The following is a 21,278-nucleotide window of genomic DNA, read 5'->3' as shown; positions in this document are numbered from 1 at the left end:
AGTCCTGGGCACTGCAGGAACTGACCCGGGTCTCTGCGTTCACTCCCTGGGGACCGCAGGCACACAGACATCCATAGAAATCTCAGATATTGTCAAATGTTCCCTTGGTCAAAACCATCCCCGGGTGATAGCCCTGTTCCAGAGCCTGGGCTTTTAAACATGGTGTAGGCACTTGAGGAGTTCCCATCCTCTTTTTAGAGACGTTGTCTGCATCTGATTAAGATCTAGATCTTTCAAAGCCAGGGATTCCGAAGTGCAGCCAGGAATGAGAACTTCTGAGGTGCAGTGTGGCACCCCGGTGGTCAAGTGTACCCAGAGAGGCACGCAACCAACTCGACACAACACAAGTGCGTCCCGTCCCCAGGTCAGGGCCTTCTTCCCGGCATTCGCAGCAACATGATTAGAGGAAAGGGAAAAGGTGGAAGGGATGGAGAAGATTATGAACTACAGCTCTGATCTGCAAATGTCTTTTCTCCGTTTCTCAAATAAGTAAAAATGTATTTGGAGCTAGACAAGGGTGGATCAGCCCTGGTCAGCCCTTGAGGAACCTGCGATTCAGAAGACTGTGGTTCAAATCCAACCCAATTAGAAAAATCCATGAGACTCATTCCCCCAAACAAAGCTGGGCTGGAGGCATTGCTCAAGTAGTAGAGCACCAGCCCAGCAGGCAAGCCAAGAAAGTACTAGGCCCTGAGTTCATCCCTTTGATGCTGTTTAGTGAACTGAAACAGACTCACAGGGTAACAGTATTATCATGACAATGAAGACAGCTTCGGAGCTGACCCGTCTTCAATGGATGCCACCAACCAAGTTTTAAGGAATGTCAAGTTCGCTAAAAAATAATACCCAGCCTGGGGGCTGGGAGGAGAGCCAGGCACTTCCTGGGATGCGCAAGGCCCTCTCTGGACCTCCAGGCTCCAGCAGGTGCAGGACCAGGGACCTGCCCAGCACGGATAGCACAGCCTCCTTCCTCCCAGGAAGAGCTGCCCACCGCAAGACCAGCTCCACACACACACACACACACACACACACACACACACACACACCGCCGTTCCCTCCTCTTCCTGGGTATTGTCAACAGCCCTGGGCCCGGTTCCGGTGTTGGGACCAGCCTCTTCAGCTACTCCGGCCGTCAGATTGCTTTTTCTTTAAGAAAATAAAAGCAGACACACAGAGACACAGTAGAGACCCTTCTCCCAGAAAGAATGACTGGTGACGTGTAAGTCGTGTTGCACGCTTATGAGACACACAGCTCCTAAGCCCCAGTCTGCGTGTTGACCCCCCTGCCCACGGCAGCCGTAGTGACCATCAACGCTTCCCTGAGAGACGGCAGCTGAGAGACGGGGCTCAGCCAAGGCAGGGTCAGGACTGCACCCGTTTTCCTCTTGCTCTTCAATGTCATTTCTCCCATCTTCACATTTAATCCCTCTTAATGCCAAAACCAAAACCAAGGGCACAAAATCCCAACAAGCGTCTGCCCCGGCTTGTCACACGCGGCCCTTTTCTAAGGAGAGACCGTCCTCACTTCACTCTCTCCGCTCAAGATCTGCTGCCTGTCCCGGACGCTGCGTGGTCTGATGGCGGCCACTGCCCCGGGCTTGCCATCTTCTCTTTTGGGAGGTGTGGGGTGGGGTGAGGGACGCAGGGCCTCGTGCTGGCTACATGGGCCGCTCCGCCGCATGGGCCACGCACCACGTCCCCAGGGGGAAGTCACCAAGCTTCTTAACCTGAGCCTCTGTTTCCCATGGGAAACAGCTTTACACCCCCCTCCCCCCCAATACTGAAAGTAGGACATGGTCTACATACAGATGAAAACATGCTGATCACTTACTGCTTACTGTGGCCCCGGGTCGGGATTAAGCATCACATCTCACTTTTATCGCTTTTGAATCCTCACGGCGCTAGATGACTGGAGGTCCCTCTGGTGGCTCCGCGTCCCCTCCTGTGGCCTCCCAGGGCAGAGCCGTGCCCTGCTCCTGCCCAGGTGCCCACGCTCTTCCCTCTGCTCTTAGCACGTTATTACGGTCCTAGGAACCACCAGGCGACCGTGTTATTGAGAGGGAATCGCTTTCCGAGAACGTGATGAGCAAGCTATGGCGGCCCTGGCTGCCAAGCGCCAGCCCCTCAAGCTCTCTTCAGATTCTCAAGAATCCATCCAAAACACGGAGAGCCAGTGAGGGGAAACACCAGAATCCCTCCAGAAGCCCACAAGTGCCGACACGGTCACTCGGAAGCATGGACGCCCTGGAAACCCCTCCTGACTACACATCATCATCGTCGTTGTCATCGGGGGCCTGGGAGGAGGCCGGCGGGCACCGGGGCGGGAAAGGAGAATGCTAACACAGGCCGCAGAGCGTTTGGCTCAGAGGAAGGAAGCTGCGGTTTCAGCAGAGGAGGAAACTGCAGAAAAGGTGTCTGATCTTTGAATTTCTCAGAAGCAGCAGCAAGAAATGCAAATAACCGTCTCCTCCAGGGCGTGCGGACAGTTGGCAGGAGCTTGGTTAAACTCAGGTGTGGCCTTTCGGCAGGCCTGTGACTGAAGACAGAGCTAGAGGGGCAGTGAGTGGCACTGGACCAGAAACCCCTAACCGTGCTGTGTCCACAGCACCAAGAGGCAGAGAGGTCAAACCTGCCACCCCACCCCACCCACAACGCCAGGAAATCCAAAGCACAGCCGAGGGAGGAGCACCGTCAGACCTAATCAGACAGCAAGGCAAAGGCGGACGGAGGCCGTGGCTGCCCGTGCCACCCCCCGGAGGCGGCACCCACAGAGGGAGCCGGTGGGGCCAGCAGGGAAAGCAGGGTGCCGTGCCGGCACCAAAGCTATCATCGCATGAGACATGACTCAGGCGCCAGTTAACAGCCTTAACAGTGCTAACCGCCATCTGGGCAAGGTGCTGGCAACGCCTCAGGAGGAGCTTGCACCTCGGTGACGGGAGGGCTCAGGGCTGACCTGACCGTTCCCTGAAATGGCTCTGCAGCAAACGAACGTGGGTGGTGGCTGTTTTCAACAGCACGGAGGACCGAACCCAGGCTTGCTAGGCATTCATCCCACACTGTGCCACACCCCAGCCCCAAAGCCTGCTTCTGAATCACAAGGGCAGACTCCAAAGCAAAGCGGAGCTACTGATAAAGCGGGGGTGGCCGCAACACCGTCTCTGAGGGTAACCTCAATGGGAAAACTCGTAAAACTAAACTCCCACCATCAAATCAGAGAAGTCGCCACATCAGTCTTGACATACTGGCATACTCTCACTTTCCCTGACTCCAAAATGGCCACGGATTAGAATAACAATTTCATAGCAGGTGTTTGGGGGAAGGGCATAATCTGTACATGACCATTCTAAAACAAGCTCCTGAGAATTGTTTCAGAAAGAAAGATGTGCATCGTAGAATTGAAAAGGTAGGGCTGGGCATGGTGGCTCACGCTTCTTTGCTGATAAGGACTGATATTCAAGAGGCTTCATGAGGAAGAGTGAGTCCTAGAGAGTAATTTTTCTGTATGTCATTTTCTGTTGAATTTACATTTCTCTCTGTGTGTGTGTGTATTTGTTTTGGGTTGTAATATCTTGCTTTGGAATCTAAACTGGCCTTGAAACTCACAATCCTCCGACCACAGCCTTCCAATACTGCGATTTCAGGTGTGTACCACACACCCAGGTCTTTCTTTAAGAGTTGAGATGTTTCCTTCAAAAAATTACTTCCCAAACTAAACAAATACCAGTCATTCGGCTCTTGGGGTGGTTTGAACAGTCACTAGAAAGGACTATTCTTTGGGGGAAAAGGTTATTTCATGGCAAATAAGAAGCAAAGATCAAAGCAGGGGGGGACTTTCTATGAGGTCCTGACCACCAAGCCGAGTTTTGCTGGGTGTCTTTCTGTTTCCTGACCACCCTGGAAAATGTTAAAGATGAGATTCTGGCTTCCATGCTGGAGGTGGGAGCGGGAAGTCAGAGCTACGGCCCTGGGAGGGCAGAAGAGCAAAAGAAGCTGGCGTGCTCCTTCTCTAAGGGTGGAGGGTGGGGGTGGTGGGCAGCACTTCACCCCTCTCAGAACCCCCACAGTGACCGGAGGGCCTCCCCAGGTCAAAGGCAAAATGACTTCCACAAACATTCCCCAAGCCGACAGGACCCGGGGATTCAGTGAGGCCCTTCAGTGAGGCCTAGAAACTTGGGTCACCTTCATAATACATTAAAAAAAAAAAAAAGTAGGTTTGAAGGAACAGAGTTTAACCAATGTTGTTCCGAATGACTTTTGAAACTACTGTTAATCCCACCATCCGGACAGGAAGGATTTGGATCTTCTGAGCTCACCACATTCGTATTTCAAGGCAGCTAGACACTGAAAATTAACGGGAAATTCTGTCTCCTCCTCTAGGCCCGAGTGATACACAGCTTCCCAATGTCCGCAAGAAGAATCAGTCATTGGGAAAACTGGTCCAGACTGCCAGAGTTCTCTCACGACACTCTGCTTTCTGAACCCCTTTCTCTGAACCCCTTTGCTTTCTCTGAACCCCATCACGGCCTGGGCAGGAGCCCCGGGAAGCCAGCAGCTCTTCTTCTGTGGACAGGCTGCAGTTCACAGATCTGAGTCGGCCTTGCTGCTTCCTCCAGGCCGTCGGGGGGGGGGGGGGGGGTGGCTCTTTGTTTCTCCCTCTTTACATCATGACAGAAAGCAGATTACATTGACTCATGCATAATGATTCAATTACACGTTGTTTTACGCGTTGTTTTGCAAAGATAATTTCACCTTGCCATTACTTTGGGGAGTTTTCTGTTTGGCTACCGTGTCTCTTGAAACCCAGGATTGACACTTAGGGAGTTTTATGAGTTAAAATCTATCCATACGCGATATGTTGATGTGTGCATCTGCTTTCTGATCCACCCCAAGGGGATGACAAAAGGCACGGAAGATAAGTGAAGACGTTTCTAAGAAGGAAGTTTTCAAGTTCAGCAGCAGGAAATTATCCTCCAAGAAGACACGGGGGCAGTTACTGCTACTTTCAGTGGACAGACACAAGTTCATGGAGTCACAGAACCCCCACCAGGGCAGCCACTGAAGGCCCGCGGATCAGTCAGCTCTGGGCTGGCTTCTGTTTAAGGACACAGCGGGGCAGAGGCTCAGCCTTCCCTGTGGTTCACTGAGGCACCATTATGGGGCGCTGGGGGTCCCTCCACGCCCGCATGAGCCCCTTCCCCAGGCCATTCAGCTGGTGTTTGACCAAGCTAACAAGGCTCATTCCTACTGATCAAGGAGAGATTAGCTGAGGTTACACCAAAGCTCCAAGCTGCAATGAGAAATCATAAATCAAACAAGCATGAGTCTGTGAAAGCCCTTCTTGGACCAGTCGGGTGCGGTGCTCATGGTGCATCGCTGGAATCAACTTTCATTCCCCTAAACCCAGCACACCCACCCCGGCCAAACCAGGGATTCAGTCACTATTAACAAGGCCGTGTGCCGGGCGACGGGTGTGGAGCCAGCGTGCCTGAGTTCAGATCCTACCAAGGTCTGTGGCAGGTGCCACGCCACCACTCTACAATGGAGAAAACGCCAGCACCTAGTGCGAGCCTGTACCGGACGGATTAAATGAGCTGATCCTTCTTAAGAAAAAGTGTCTCGGCTGTAGTACGTGCTCAGCACGTGCTAACGGTGACTGGGATTGCTGTTAGCAGGGACTCCAGAGAACAGACCCACGACTGCCGTGCAGTGCAGTCTTTCCGCGGTGAGAGTCCGGGGAGGACCAGGAACACCCTTCTCAGGGGTGCAGAGATTTACGGGAGGAAGGAGCAGGATGGCTGGAAAAGGAGCCGGGGAGGGTGCAGGAAAAGTCCGGATCTGCTGGAGCTCACGGCCAGCGCCTTCAGGAAGCAGGGAGGAAACGAGCTGGGAAGTCGACAAGACACAACTTGAGTGTGTCAAGTGGAGTCAAGTGAAGGAGCTTGGACTTGAAAGCGGGGCGCCCTTTTGAGAGCTCCAGCTGGCGGGGCGGGGGGGGGGCAGGGACCGTCTCTTAGAAGGGCAGGGCAGCGACTCCCTACGTTCCCAGAAGACAGAGAGAGCAAAGGCGGGGAAACCTCTACTCAAACTGGTTAACGTATTCACATTTGGAGGCCCACTCACATGGGAAATTTACTGAACTGAAAATACTTTGCATCTAACCGTAGTGGGGAATCTTAGGCATGGTTCTAGAAGCTAGACCCTGGGCTGCTTTGGGCGGTGTGGCAGGTGCATGGGAACGGGGTGGGCGGGCCGCACTGCCGGTGACCGGCCAGGGACTCGGTGGTTTGGGTAGAAAACATCTTTTTCCCCCGTTGTTACTCAAAGTTAGCATCCAACTTGAACTCAGCGTGCGTTTCCTCTCCGTCGCACTGTCGACTCCTGCTGGTCACGTCTCTGAGGGTCTGCCCTCCTCTTCCCCAGGTGACAGGGTGGCGGAGGCCTGCCGCCCCTTCCCCCACCAGGTGCACAGCAGGATTTGTAACAGCACTGGCCCACAGAGGTGGGTCCACAGCTCTGGGTACACCCAGCTGCACAGGGAGGAAGGGCCTCTGACACCCGTGACATGGTGACCGCGGCAAACCTCAGCTAGCTTGTACTTGAAACACAAAAAGGATGCTCATCGCTGGGCATCAGTGGCTCACGCCTGTCATCCTAGCGACTCAGGAGGCTGAGATCTGAGGATCGCGGTTCAAAGCCAGCCTGGGCAGAAAAGTGCCCCCCCCCTCGGAGACTCTAATGTCCTCCCCTCCCCCCTCGAGACTCTAATGTCCAACGAACCACTCAAAAACCGGAAGTGGTGCTGTGGCTCAAAGAGGTAGGATGCTAGTCTTGAGCAAAAGAGCTCAGGGGCAGGGCCCAGGTCCTGAGTTCAACCCTCACAAATCCACAATGCTTATTAAAATGAGCACAGTCTTCACAACCCCCCTGGCATGGGCAATGGAAAACTGAGCAGTTATCTGTAACTGGACTGGAGTGTTGACACTGGCTGCAGAGCTGCTCCAGTTCCCTGACTTCTAGGGGACGCCTTGTCTCTGAGGGCCCTAGGACCCAGCACGGGAGTCCCTCTAAGAGAGAAGAGCCAGGACAGGATAGCACAGGAGGCAGGCTCCAAAACCCAGTAAAGTAACACGAGGGAAGGAAACAGTTGCATGTTTCAAGGCTCAGAGTAGGACAGTTCAAAACGCCTTCCGTCAACCCAGGAGTTGGAAACGCCCGATTGGAAGCACTGTCTTCAGCCCTGAGGCCTGCTTGCTAGATCCCAGGAAGGGCTCTGAGAGATGATGGTGAGGGGCTTCATCAGTGGGCTAACCTAACCACGGATGACCGTACAGCGGAATGGACTGCTCGGAGGTGGGCTGCCGGAGGAAGCAGGCCTCTTGTCCCCAGAGCCTTCCTCCCTGCATCCTGGCCACTGCGAGCTATCAGCCCTGAGCTTCAACATGCCGCTGGGCTCATGGTGGCCCACGAAACAGCAGAGCCACGGGGCCGTGGGCTGAGACCTGAGGAACTGCGGCCCAGCTGCAAAAGGTGACTAATACAAACGTTCACGCAGAGTTAGGCCAGGAAAAGCCAGGAGTACTGAGGCCGCTCCTTCCGGCCAGCATTCAGTAAGCTGTGTGCGTTGCAGTTTGGGGGGGGGGGGGAAGGGAGAGAGTTGTTGGCTTTTGTGAGTCATCTTAGATCACAAGCTTTAAGTGTTAATTAAAAATGGAAATAAGTGCACTTATCTATCTAACCCTGATGAAAAGATGATCCAGTGACCAACACCCTCCAAATGAGCTCATTAAAAGCTGACGGTGTGAGGAGCGGAGTCAACAGAAGGCCACAAGCCGTCCCACGTGACGTAGGGGAATACCTGGACGGGTCAGCAGGCCAATGCTCAAGGGGAGAATACGTCATCCGGAGCTACCCCTTCCTGAGGACAGTTCGCGTCAGTCTATGAAGGGTTATCGCTCTTGGAATGCAAGCCTTTTGAAGCTGTCTCCCAAAAGCACAGGGATCTTCCTGCTTATCAAACACAGTGAGCAGCTACCATCCTAGAACCAGAAGACCTGCGTACATCAGACTGTCCGTCCACTCCAGCACGCTTGCCAGCCTGACTCCAAATAAGTTAGGTGGATGCCACCAGAGCCTGTGGGGGCCGGGGGGCCGGCCCAAGGGCACAAAGTCTCAGCCCCACAGGAAGGAGCAAGTTCAAGAGTGAGTTCAACTGTGTGTCACAGTGACAATGGTTGCAAACAACGTGTTTGGACTGGCTGAGAGTAGGCCATGTGTTCTTATGTGCACAATGCACATACATGCATGCGGCACACACACACACACGTGCACACAAAGGTATATTTGTAGGGCAAGGGTTAAGTTAAATAGCTAGGTTTGACATTTCACAGCAGATACACATACCAAAGCATCATGCTTCACATCATGAATGCATACAGTGTTTATTTACCAATTAAGGTACACTTAAAAGATAAAAAATAAATCTACTATTTGTGACAGGGATGAACCTAGAGGACTTAGGCTAAGTGAAACAAGTCAGAAAACAGCACACATTGTGTGTGTGAGAGAGAGAGAGAGAAAGAGAGAGAGGAGAGGGAGAGGGAGAGGGAGAGAGAGAGGGGAAAGAACATTGTGAAAATACCCAATGGCTTTCAGCCTCAGGCAGCCAATAACCTCCTTCCCCTCTTCTTAGATTGAGATTTGCCTTTTGGTCAGAAGTCAAGATCTATGCAGTCTTTTGTTCAGTTTATGTCCAGTTTGGGACTCAGATGGGTAGCATCTAAGTATTTGTGTGGATAAATGCTTTCTCTTAGTTACCTAGAAGCAGAAATCCTGACCTTCGCTCGCTTTTCTCCAAGGGAACCACAAAGTATGAGCAGATCTTAGATGTTATGAGAGACAACCTTTCATTTAGCAAATAAGGAAACCGGGGTGGAGGCAGGGCCCAAGCAGCAGACCTGTCTGAAGACTTCCATGGCTCTTCCTCCAGGGGAGCCCTCCCTCCCTCCCAGGCCCCAGCAGGCCAGGGAAGAGTGACCTCCACCTCCCTCCCACAGATGCTCTTCCCCTCCCTCAGACTCTCAGTCTGAGTCTCACAGGGATTCCATGCCCAAAGCCACAGTTTTCACTCCCTTTGGCTCTGGGCAGATGCTTTATTCTCAACCCTGAACCTTCTCGGCCAAGGGTTGTGAGGGCATAGTCTGCATTCCCGGCTTTTGCTTCTTTAGTTTCAGGGAGAGTATCCAGAGAAGAAAGCAAAACTGTCTTTGCTAATTTAATAAAATCAGAAGTCTCAGGCTCCCTCGTGCTAGCTGGGGTAGAATGCTTCCGGTGGTTCATGTAAATAAGGGACAGTGGTTGTTTCATTCAAAGGAAGGTGTCACCCTGCCCTGCCCTGGCAGTGCCCCTCAGCCCGTCAAAGTCACACCAAGACATGGTACCATTCCACTAGCCTGGTTTAAGTGGAACAAGAAATTTCTAAAGCCAAAAATAACCCACAGTGTATTTTTAACAATAAAAATAAATCAATTTTTTCTCTAAATACTTTGGTTGATGCCAACCAGCAGAACTGGATCTAAATACTTTTTTCCATTTACAGAAATCAAACCTACAGTAGATGGCTTTGCTTTTGAAAATGTTTACCTGAATCACTCGCCACAGGCCACACACACATTCCCCAGCCAGATATCTGTATTTACCCAATACCGAGTGAGCCTAGCACCAGAGAGGAAACAGAAGGAGATAAAGACTCAGCCCTCTGGCCTTGTAATCTGTCGGTGATAATGAGACAAACACGAAGCTGAAGACTACAACGAAGCTGGCTGAGGCGGGACTGTTAGAATTCTAGAAATCAGGGAGCAGTAAGAGAGGTGAGTGAGTATTTGGAGCTCACACACGCATGGGCTGAGTCAGCTCATCTTGGTAACGATCAAAGCAAGTCCAACCTCCCGTGGCTCACACTCCCCGGCCCCAGGACTCGGTGCTCCCTACCTTGCCAGACTTTGTTCTAGCCAACTGCTGCACTGGTGGCCAACAGCACACTGTTCCTGCCCTGTGGCCTGCCTGTTCCTGACACCATATCCTACCCAGTGCCCCTACTGCAAACCCACCCCATTCCTGCCCACCCCTTCCTTTCAGCAATGTTTTCCTCATTACTGCACAGATCCTGGCCTCGGAGGACAGCCTGTCTCTTGGCTGGTTCCACCGTGGTCAATGCCGGGGACTGGCTCCTGTGTCGCCCCCCTTCCCAGGTCTCCAGTGGTACTGGGCTCCACTACGGAAGGCATTGGTCTACCCCTGTGCTTCTTGGGTTACTGACTCTGGGATGATCCATCCACCATGGAAACCTGAGCAGACATGAGGAACCAACTCAGGACTGGATCCCCCACGTCCAGGAGGCCCTCAGGAGGAATCTCAAGGCAGAGCCTCAGTCGGCTCGAGTCACAGAACCTGTATGCAGTAAGAGATGCTCACTATTATGTCCGGCCATCTGTTAATGCAGCAATAGATCGCCAAACACATCTCTACGTATTGTGAACAGTAAGCACTCCAATGATTTCCAGCCTAACCCTTTCCTTAGAAGCAGGCTGACATCTCTCAGAGGACAAGGACTAAAAAAAAAACACACACCCTGCACACTCTGTAGGATTTCTGAGTCAGGTGAGTATCTGAAGTAAAAGAACTACAAATGAACAGCAAAGTGGAGGTGTAGACTGAAAGGAGCAGGGGACGCGGATTCAGATCCTCACCCCGGCTTTTCAGAAACATTTCGAGGAGCGCTGGGGCCTTTCCTCCCCAGCATGGATTTTCTTTTTTTTGTGTGTGTGTCGGTCGTGGGGCTTGAACTCTGGGCCTGGGCGCTGTCCCTCAGCTCTTCAGCTCAAGGCGAGCGCTCTACCCCTTGAGCCACAGCGCCACTTCTGGTTTTCTGGTGGTTTATTGGAGATAGGAGTCTCACAGTCTCTCCTGCCCGGGCTGGCTTTGAACCACGATCCTCAGATCTCAGCCTCCTGAGTAGCTAGGATTACAGGCGTGAGCCACCAGTGCCCGGCTCCAGCATGGATTTTCTTCAGACCCACCCAGGCTGGACCAGCGGGCTGGCAACACTGAGTACTTCTTGCTAAACCGTGAGAAATACACAAGGCTATTCTTTTGTGAGTCCGTTCATAAGTAAAACTATAGACACCACATAGAGACATGGTCACAGACATGCATACACCCATTGGGAGACACAAAGAAATCTGATAACCATCCCTAGGTGAAACGGTAGATTTTAGTAAAGAGAGATTGATTTTAAATATACTAATTCCCAACAGGTAAGCTAGCCCAGAAGATCCATTCACCTTGAATCAACATTTGTATTAACAGCTCTGGGAGATGGATAGCAAAATAATTAACCTCATAAAGAAAAAGCTGTAAAGCCAAGTTGGAAGACAGGTAAAAAGTAGGGGAAATGTGGCTTTAACTTAAGAAATGCAAACCTAAGTGAAGAAGTACAACTCTAGTCAGCTGAGCCAAAGGCCACAGCAAGGGTGGTTTCAAGAGTGAGTGTTGAGTGCTTGTTAACTTCGGTGCAGTTAACTGCCTCTCTGAGACTCCAGGAGGAGTCCTCAGCCGTGGAGACCTCCGCTCCGGTGAGTGGCCTGAGATTTCCTCCATGTGTGCACCTCACTGCCCGGCGGATCCGTTTCCTGGGGAAAAGGAGGCTAGAAATGGATTCTTCCATGTAACTGTCCCAAACGGCCTGAGGCCCCTACACACACCTGCTGAGAAGGGAAGGCTGCTGCTGGCCAGCTGCTCCTCACAACGCCTTTGTAAATAAAGAGTAAAACTGGCTAACCTCTTGAAGACCTGAGTTTAATTAAAGGAAACTTCACACTGGCCAGGGTGATAGCTTCGAATCATTCCTTAGTGTCTGCCCCAGGACAGCTCACCAACGTGGGCTGGGAGCTTTGGAAAAGGAGCTGTGGACCATCCCTTCCTTCCCGCACATCCCAGGAAGGGCACCTATCAACCGAGCCTGAGGAGTTCCCCGTAGAAACACAGAGAACTGCATAGAAGACCATGTCCAGAGAACATTAACCAAATATCCTCCTAACACAGCTTCATAAAACCGCCGATGAAGATGGAGAGGAACATGAGACATCAAACAAGATGTTTGCACATCTGCCCATAATCTTACTGTGGTTTCTTTATACATGTCCTTTACTTTTGCGGAGTGTTGTCTTAATAATGGGTGTATCGTGTTTGCTTTCTTCAACTATCAGGATGTGATCTCGCCTTCTTGCACACTATTCATGGAAGGGCGGAGGCAGCTCAGGGAGGACCCTGGATTTCAACTCAGTTCCCTAAAATCTCCTCAAGGTCAGCCATCACCGTGAAGCAGTTAACTCTGGAGGAAAGAAACTGAAACCTGGAAGTCAGGGACCCTATGCCGAGTCCTGGGAATCGGGGACCCTATGCTGAGTGACAGAGACGCCGTGATATGAGAGCATGGCCAGGCAGCCTTGCACCCTGCGTTCCTGTGCCTTGCAGGACCGCCGAGTGCCCGGGCCCACACCTGCTCAGGGAAGGCCCACCCCCATGAGCACAGCCAGAACTGGGCAAAGCCAGGCTCCAGGGGAGGGAAAGGGTTACTTAACGGGGGTGGGGTAGCTGACAGGCCTATAAGGAAAGAAAAGAGCTCTTATCCTCCACATCATTTCATAAACACACGTATTTGGTGCTATGTATACTTTACAAAGTTCAACTGAGGTTATGAAGATAAAAAAAGCTAGAGTTACCAAGCGCACGGCTCATTCTGGGTTTCACAGGAAGAAGAGATTATTTAGCAAGAGATTATTTAGATTGACCAAATCATAAACTCATATCTGGAAACGTAATAGCACACGGCCCCCGTGCTAGAATGTTAGAGATGAAGTCGGCAAAAGAACAGACGCCCAGCTGGTGTTCTCGAAAGTGCCACCAGAGGAGATCCTCCGGGGAGGGAAACTGAGGTCATCATCAGACTCAGATCAAACTTGTGTCAGAAGACAATGGAGTAGCACACCTAAGGCCCTCAAGAAAAGAAAACGTAAGATGGTGTGCACGCACGCGTGCGTGCTCTCCCGTGCATGGGCCAGCTTTCTGGACAAAAGCATTTCGCAGATTTGTCTGCCAGGTCTGGCTTCTGACCACAGCCCTCCAATCTCAGAGCCTCCTGAGTAGCTAGGATTACAGGCGTGAGCCACTGACACGACACCCACTTGGTTCTAGCCAGTGAGACCCATGGAGGCTTCAGGAAAGAGTTGAACTTCGATGAGGAGACAGATACTACAAGAGAACCAAGTTGTCACTGCCACCTGTGTGTATGTGTGTGTGTGCGTGCGTGTGTGTGTGTGTGTGTGTGTGTGCGCGTATGCATGTGCACATGCTTCCTGGCTCCGTCCTAGGCTGGTGGGGAAGCCATTGCTGAAGAAGCCATTCTCTGTGATGCACTGATGAGTCTGCAGACAGGCGGTGCCATGCTATGGAGTGGAGGGGACCTGGCCCCCAGCACAGAGCAGACACCTCGGTGACACCCCAAAGCACTCGGCAGAGGACAGCCTGGTCTCTGACGGCACACACTCTGGACTGGGCACCCTCTCCTAGGGAGTACTGACTCCCACAGATGGGGAAGAGCAAGAAAGCCACAAACGCCTCATGGGTTGGTGTCTTTTCAAAGGACAAAGAAGCAAAGAACAGCCCTAGTCAGTCATAGAATCTTCTGGAATCTTGATCTTAGTCTCCCTAGCCTCCAGACTGTGAGAAATCAATTTATTTTATAAAGTGTCCAGTACTGAGTATTCTGTTACATAGCAGAATGAACAGACTACGGTGCTCCCAAAATTCTTATTTTTATTTTGTTTTATGATGACAGTCCTGGGGCTTGAACTCGAGGGACATGGGCACTTTGTCTGAGCTACTTTTTACTCGCTAGAGCTCTACCACTTGAGCCACAGCTCCACTTCCTCTGTGTGTGTGTGTTTGCGTGTGTGTGTGTGTGTGCGCGCACGCGTGCGTGTAGTTTAGTGGAGATAAGAGTCTCACAGACTTCTCTGTCCAGGCTGGCTTTCAAACATGACCCTCAGATCTCAGCCTCTTAGTAGGCAGGCCTTAGCTCTTGGTAACCTCAGTAGCTAGGATTACTGGTGTGAGCCACTGGCGCTGGCTCCAAACTTCCTATCTGTCCCCAGGGTCTCAGAAGATGAGTGTATTTAAAGGCAGAGCCTCCACAGAGGAGATTCAGTTGAAATGAGGCTGTTGCAGTGGGTCCTGTTCAGGCTGCGTTTCTGACAGGAACAGGAAATGAAGACAGACAGACAGCAGATGTGCACACGAAGTCTGTCCAGCAGTCTGCGAGGAATATTAAAGGAAGTTCTTCAAAACCAAAGGACACAAGAATATCAAATGCATATTTGGGTCTCTACTAAAAATTAATAAGCCCTGAATTTAGTAAATAAGCATTTGAAAACTTTTTTCTATTTTAATTTTTTCGAAGGACAATTAGTTAAAGCAAAAAAAATTAATTTGTGGGAGCAATGCATGTACAGAAATTACCCATACAATGCCCGTAAGACACATTCCTGTATTCTGATCGAGCTCTATGTCCGACCTGAGCGCGTATTATGATCATGAGGGCATTTGCAAGGTCCTTTGCCAGAGTGATTGGTACAAATGGAACTGTGTCCCAAACCTGCGATTTGACTGCTCGGATAGGCCTTTGGTGAAGAGAGAGTGAAGGCTAAATGCGTTGCTCAGATGGAGCTCTGATCCATCTGGCTGGTGCCTAAGAGACGGCAGTGATGTCCCACCGGAGGACGCAGGAAGAAGGGGACTGTCTCTGAGGCATGGACTGAAGATCTGGTAGAGACGGACGCCGACGTCTGTCTTGGACTTGCTGCCTACAGCGCTCGCTGGTCAGGCAGCCTGAAGCCCTGATACAGCGCACCGCTTATCATCACGGCCGTCCTGGTGCTCAGAACCACCATGAAGGTAACAGAAGTGTGAGCATTCAGAAGAACTGAAGGGTATACCCAGAAAGGCCACTTGTCTCTCCCGCGCTTGGCCTCCCTGTGTCTCCCTCACCCACCCTCCGTGAGGCTAGAAAGCCTGGTGGGTAGACCTGGGAAGATGGTGGCTAGAGAGAGGGCCGGGGCAGACCGGCATTCGCCGTCCTCTCACCCACACATCCAAGCCCTTCTCCCTACTGGAAAAAGCGGCGGCGGCCCTCTCGCACAGTGGACCATCAGTGACAGGCCTGCCCGGCCCAGAACATCCCCTTAGCAGGAGAAACTGAACAGAGCTGAGCCACGGGGAGGAGAGTCTTGAATACCAGTGCCACTCCCTCCCCCGCCCCCCAGCCCCACATACAAAAACGGAGAAAGAAAGAGGAAGTTACAGCAAGATGGCTTCACAGGAAAAAGAAAAACAAAACACAGTCTGCTTTGCCCTTTCCTGTTTCCTACCATCATGACATGAGAGGCCCCCTCTGGAGTCGCCAGGACCTCGGGACCATGCAACGGACTGGGGGGCGGACACACGGCCACCTGGCTGGGGGCGCCAGCCACTCAGAAATCTACAAAGCAACCTGGGGCATCCTCATGGACGCTGGCTCGCCAGAGTCAGGACGTCACACCAGGGACTGGAGTCTAGATTCCCAACGAACGAACACCAGGCAGATTCTCCAACATCTGCTCCATGGCCATCAGTCCTCGGGTCCATTGGGGGTAAATCTACTTGTCCACTGCTGTTCACCTGGTGGCTTATCAAAGTTGTACCACACAGAACCTTCACAAAAGACCACGTTGCTGTGGCTTCTTAAGACATAATGCTTCCTGGGTATACATTTTGTGTGTGTTAAAACTACTCTGTGCTTTTAACAGATTTGCTCCTTTTGCTGGGGAAAAAAATCCTAGACATATACGCTCCCCTCACGGGACCTGACGTGGGCGTCCCAGGCTGGAGTTCCCCTTCGCAGGGTGCGTGCGTGCGTGCGTGCGTGTGTGTGTGCGTGCGTGCGTGCGTGCGTGCGTGCGTGTGTCTGAGGAGGGTGGGGGGTTGGAAATGGGAGCTGTAGTGTTGGGAGTCAAGACCTGCACTTGTTCCTACAAGCTTCCCAGCAGACCGACTAGAGGTCAGGCTGGAGGCTACAGCCCCAGATGAGCCCCAAAAGCCAGCACACTGAATACGGTTGAAATGTGAACACCTCTGTGTCTGCCTCACCTGGCAGACACACCGCACAAGTCCGTGTGTACACAGGGTCTCCTACCTTGGCAAACAGCAGCCACCACTCCAGGCCCTGAAGGCAGACAAGGGCTGCGTGCACAGGGGATGCAGACAGCAGACCCGGGGATCTCGGGAGTCTGGGTGGCTCGGTGCCCTCTGTGAATCTGGGGCCCCTCGGCATTCTCGGTGAGGCAGGCTCTAACCGAACACCAGCCGCTTTCCCCAAGTCTAGCTCTGCTTCTTAAAGAGAGAAGACGGGAAATTTTTTTTTATAGGAGTTGTTTCCTGATAGGAGAACGGCGGGATCAGTCACTACAGGTCTGAGTCACCCAAGTTTGTTCTGAACTTTGAAATCTATTGTCTCCCTGTATCTGCGTTTTCCCCATCAGGCCGCGGCATTTCCGAGCGTCTGAGCGTGAGGCTGACACAGTCGAGCGAAAAGCCCGCGACGGGGAACCACCGCACACTAAGTACAACCTCTGCAGCTCCCACCTCTGTAAGAATCTCATTCTAAAAATAATGAATTGGAACAAGAATTCGGTACAGGAAATGAAGACTGTCTGAAGGAGTAAGGGCCATGGCTGGCTGGCTAGGCTGTCTCCTACTCTTTGCCTCTCAAAACACCAAGCGTGCACTGTGCGCTCTGCCTAGAACTGCGTCCCACCAGCGCTACCCCCTGGGACCACCCTGTGCATGCTTGCATGGTTGCATTCCTGCTCAGGCTATGCCAGCCTGAGTGCTTCTGCCGTACCACGGGGCCCTGCCCATCCTGGGTGATCCGGCTGCATCCATTGCCTGTTTTAAGCATGGAGGTTGGAAAAGGCCGACCCACAACTCACTAGCTCCATGTAACGGGTTTCTAAGGCTCTTTGTGCTCAGACACGTAAAAGCCAACAGTCCTGCCCTGGCTCTTCAGTCCGCAGCAGCCCTTTTCCTCATGTAGCCCCATGGTCCTGCACCCCGAATCCTCGACCGTGTGCTACTTTCCTCCTGCTCTCTGTGCTGAGGTCATGCCATCAGCACGGGTGCTATAACTTACCTCCTTCCCTCTGTCCGCTGTGGCCCGGGACTAATACCAAAGATACCGATTTAGCCAGTCCCACAAAGCCCACCCCCTGCCAAGTGCCAGCCACACACTGACAAGGGAAGAACCCACAGGGTCGGGGGGCTGAAGTGGAGAGTTCAAAACCACACAGCGATCCACCGTGGCTGACCCAGGAGCAGCTGATTCCAGCAAAGTCATTTCGACCAACCTCTCCCTGACTCAAGCCATTCCGTTCCCAATGTCAGGGAAACCAGAAGTTGGAAAATGTGAGCTTAACGCCATTCCCTGTTGTTAAAGAAACTGGTCTAGATGTGTTCACAGGCTGGTGAGGGGGACCACCAGGGGGCCATTCCCAGACCCTCCTCACCCTGCATTCTTCTGGCAATCAGAGCTACCCGTCCGGCCAGTCCTCAGAACCCCAGACAGAAGTGCCTTCAGGAAGCTCCACACCCCCACTCTGGAGGGAGAAAGGGCAGTGCTAGGAAAGCCTGTGGACATCCATCCAGTCCTGAGGCGGTCCTGAACCATGGACTAAAAGCAACCTTTCCTGAGAGGAGGGGCAGAGTGAGGGGTATGTTATGTGATTATTGCTGAGCCAGCAATATGACCAAACAAGTTTCTCGGGAAACTTCCAGGCCTGACAACGAAAGCCCAAGAGAACGAAGTCCTGTGGAATCAGGGTTACTGCTATCCTGCCGCATCCAAAGAACTGTGCTCGCCGTGGTCTCTGATTCGTGAGAAATGAAAATGGCTCAGTCCTACGCAAGCTACCTCTCCTGTTAGGAAATGCCAGAGAATTCTGGACTCTTATTTTTTTTTTTTTTTTGGCCAGTATAAACTTACCCTCAGGGACCTCTTCTTACCGTGAACCTTGAGCAAGTTAGCTGTGCTCTCGGGTTCCAGGCCTTCCTGGAACACAGGAGGACGGTGCCGCACCCACGCATAGCATGAGCTCACTGAGAGCTGCCTGAAGAATGAATGGGCTGAGCTCACCTCCAGCATGCTGGGTGTGTGGAGGGGCTGGCCCCTTCAGACTTGAAACCCCAAATGTCGCGGGCCAGTCAGCTACTACGGTGCTCCAGCCTCTGACTTTCTAGAATTGGCTAATTCTCCTTCCCTCCTCTGCAGGCCAAAATGTAGAATAAAAACAAACTGACCTGCGCTGGTTCACTGGATGCTATTTGACCTCGTTTACGTGTTGCAACCAAGTTCTAGAAGATTGTCTTTGTTGCTATTTTTGTCCTCTCCCTTCCAACATTCACCTCCAGCTATGGCAACAGCACCAGTAAAAGACAGGAGTACAGAAACTCTGGCCATTCCAGACCCCAGGGCTACCGTCGTCAGGACCAGAGGTAGGAGAGCAGGAAGTGCATGCTTAGCTTCAGGAAGCGAAAAGCCTCGCTCGTTAAAATGCCTCCTGCAGGTCTGTGAGTGCCCTGTGTGCAACTGGTATTAAAGGCCGGACGTGGGCCGCGTGAGGAGGGGGAGGTGGTACGGGTCAGTCGGCACCGCACAGCGCCGTCCCCTGAGGTCCGCATCAGAGCCAGGAATCCCAAGAACGGCAGCTCCTCTCTGTCTTCGGGACTGGCCTGTGCCCTGGTGCTGGGGCTTTGCTAACGCTCCCCGGGCTTCCTCCTGTTCTCTTCCTGGAGAAAGGGTGGCCCTTACTTGTCACTGCTGGGCGTACCCCATACACTGACAGAGAAGACGTCACCGGCTAACGTAGAATGTTCAGTCACACAGCCCACGTTGGCTGCTGACCCACGAACATCCGATTCAGGGACGGGGTGGCTGTTTCTCCCCCTTTCTAGAAGGTGCCCGACATTCAACGCTTCGGCGTGTAGAGGCCAAGGTGGAGAGCACGGGAGGGAATGCCACTCGCGGTGTGGCACAAAGGTGCCCTCTGAGCACAAATTAGGCCTCCCAGAAAGCAGCCTGCTACTTCCCGGCCTGGTTCTTCTAGCACATGCGGACTGGTCCGAACCATTCAGCGAGGGCTGTGCAGAGCACCAAGGGGGCAGAGGTCTCCAAGGATTAACTCTTTTGAGCCATAAACCACTCTTGAAATCTACTCCTCCCCCCGCCCTGCACCGGGCATTTATTTCCTCATGCACCCTGTTTCAGCGTGGTCATTTCTCTCCACACACCCTTTCCTCCAATTTCAACAGACCAAAAACTGCCAAAAAGCAGGCTTCATAATACTGGGTGCGTGGCCCCTTAGTGTCTGCTGTCATGTTCAGGAGCTCAGAACTGTCTGAGCTCACAGTAGTTCAATATCCAGAGACTACCTACAGTAATACAGTCAAAAGTGGACAAATGAAGACAACCAAGACCAATTTCCAACTCACACAGCCCCTTTGTCACTAAATTTAAACTTATAGGAAGGAAAGGCAGAACAGAGTAAACACTACCTGGAAGATAATGTCTAGCAGGCACCTTTGTGTCGGGTCAGGACACTGGCTCTGGAACCTGCCTGTATCTGACGATTTATCCAAGGTTCTTAAGTCATTGGGACATTCCGCTGAACATAATGGCTTACAAGGTCTACATGTATCAGTGCCAAGAGCTCAGCCCCAAACATTCACTCGCAACACAGAGGGTGGTGGAGCGGGGGAGGAGGTAGTCTACTTTTCTAACTTTTATTTACTTACATGAAGACACAAAAACTGACTAATGTGCTTGCCGGAAATAAGCATCAAAAATCTACCCAAATAAAGGTAACTGTTGCTTAGAATATTAACAATAAATTGCTGAGTTAACTCCTATGACAGATTTAATTAGAAGGTGGCAATACATGCTTCCAGGTTTTTAATTAAGTCCGATAATTACTTCTTTTCTTAAAGAGAGATGGAATCATATGTTTACACTGCAGAGTATAATGTTTCCTTAGTTAAAAGAGTGTGGAAACGCTTTTGTGTAACATGGGATTCAAGCCAGAATACAAATACCTGCTGTGATAAACCAACACTTAAAGTGATTTATCTGCACAATGGTTCCCAGAAGCCTGCTGTCACTGCTGGGGAGCTCTCCTCTAGCCGGCACCTCCACTCCGAGTCCTTTCCAAACCAACATCACTGAACTGGGTTCTAATCAGGGAAGCTGAGGACATTTTACCAGTCTTCTACTTTCAGAGCAAGAGCACAGCCAACATGCACTGAGAGGTGGAACTTAGGGCACTAGATGTAAGCAGAACCTCAGTGACCACACGAGCAGCAGACAGGCCAAGAGCCCATCCCACAGACAGACTGCATGCAGTGCAGCTATTAAGACACAGCAGAACTATCTTGTGTGTGTGTGTGTGCATGCACGCACGCCTGCGTGTCAGTGTGCAGGTCCTGGGGCTTGAACTGCAGGCCTGGACTCTGTCCTTGTGCTTTTTTCTTTTCTCAAGGCTAGCACTCTACCACTTTTGAGTCCCAGCTCCACTTTTTGGTGGCCTTTTGGTGGCTGACTGAAGAGAAGAGTCTCACTGGACTTTCAGCTTCTAACTAGGATCCTCAGACCCCAGCCTCTCGAGTAAGTAGCTAGAATTACAGGCGTGAGACACTGGAGGAGCTCAGCTCAATTAACTTTTTAAATGTAGAAATACGGGCCTGTGCTAACAGTACTGATGTCCTTGCCCACAAAAATAACTTCCAGTGGGAACACCTGCTTCAACTGTGCGCTGGTCTAGCATTCAAGGTGACAGGAAACGGGAAATAACCTGTCCTGGCTGAATCAGCGAGCAACTTGAAGGCACCCAAGTCTGGAGGGTCCAACTGGCTGTGAACTTGCCTACCTGCGGGCAGTCCTGTCCTGTGTCCTGTCCGAGGGGCCGGGGCCTGATCCCTCGTCCTCCCACGGCGCTGAGGGCTGGGAGCCCGACGGTGCACATCACTCCCCAGTGAGGTCCCCACTCATTCATCCTGAGGCAAAGCCCTGGCCCCTGCCCATGGTCCAGCCTAGGACTGGGGCTGCAGCCTCAGGGCAGCTGCTTAGGATGCAGTCTGGG

At 52.0% G+C, this 21,278-nt stretch overlaps 1 protein-coding gene across 2 annotated transcripts in view; it reads right to left on the bottom strand.

Annotated features, from left to right (window-relative positions):
* Positions 1–21,278, bottom strand: part of Tnfaip8 (tumor necrosis factor, alpha-induced protein 8) — a 63,131-nt gene that overhangs the window by 40,872 nt on the left and 981 nt on the right. The window contains exon 1 of one of the 2 annotated variants that reach the window (XM_013016088.1): positions 1,832–2,362. The exons of the other annotated variant lie outside the window; for it this stretch is intronic. Coding sequence (XP_012871542.1) covers position 1,832 — 1 coding nt within the window. The 5' untranslated portion in view covers positions 1,833–2,362. Of the gene's footprint in view, positions 1–1,831; positions 2,363–21,278 lie in introns of those variants that run through there. 2 annotated transcript variants of the gene reach the window in all.

Source organism: Dipodomys ordii, unplaced genomic scaffold (genome assembly GCF_000151885.1).
Source record: "Dipodomys ordii isolate 6190 unplaced genomic scaffold, Dord_2.0 Scaffold29, whole genome shotgun sequence".
NCBI classification, from domain to species: Eukaryota; Metazoa; Chordata; class Mammalia; order Rodentia; family Heteromyidae; genus Dipodomys; species Dipodomys ordii.
Note: the sequence above shows the minus strand (reverse complement) of the source record. Positions and strands in the feature narration are given on the sequence as shown.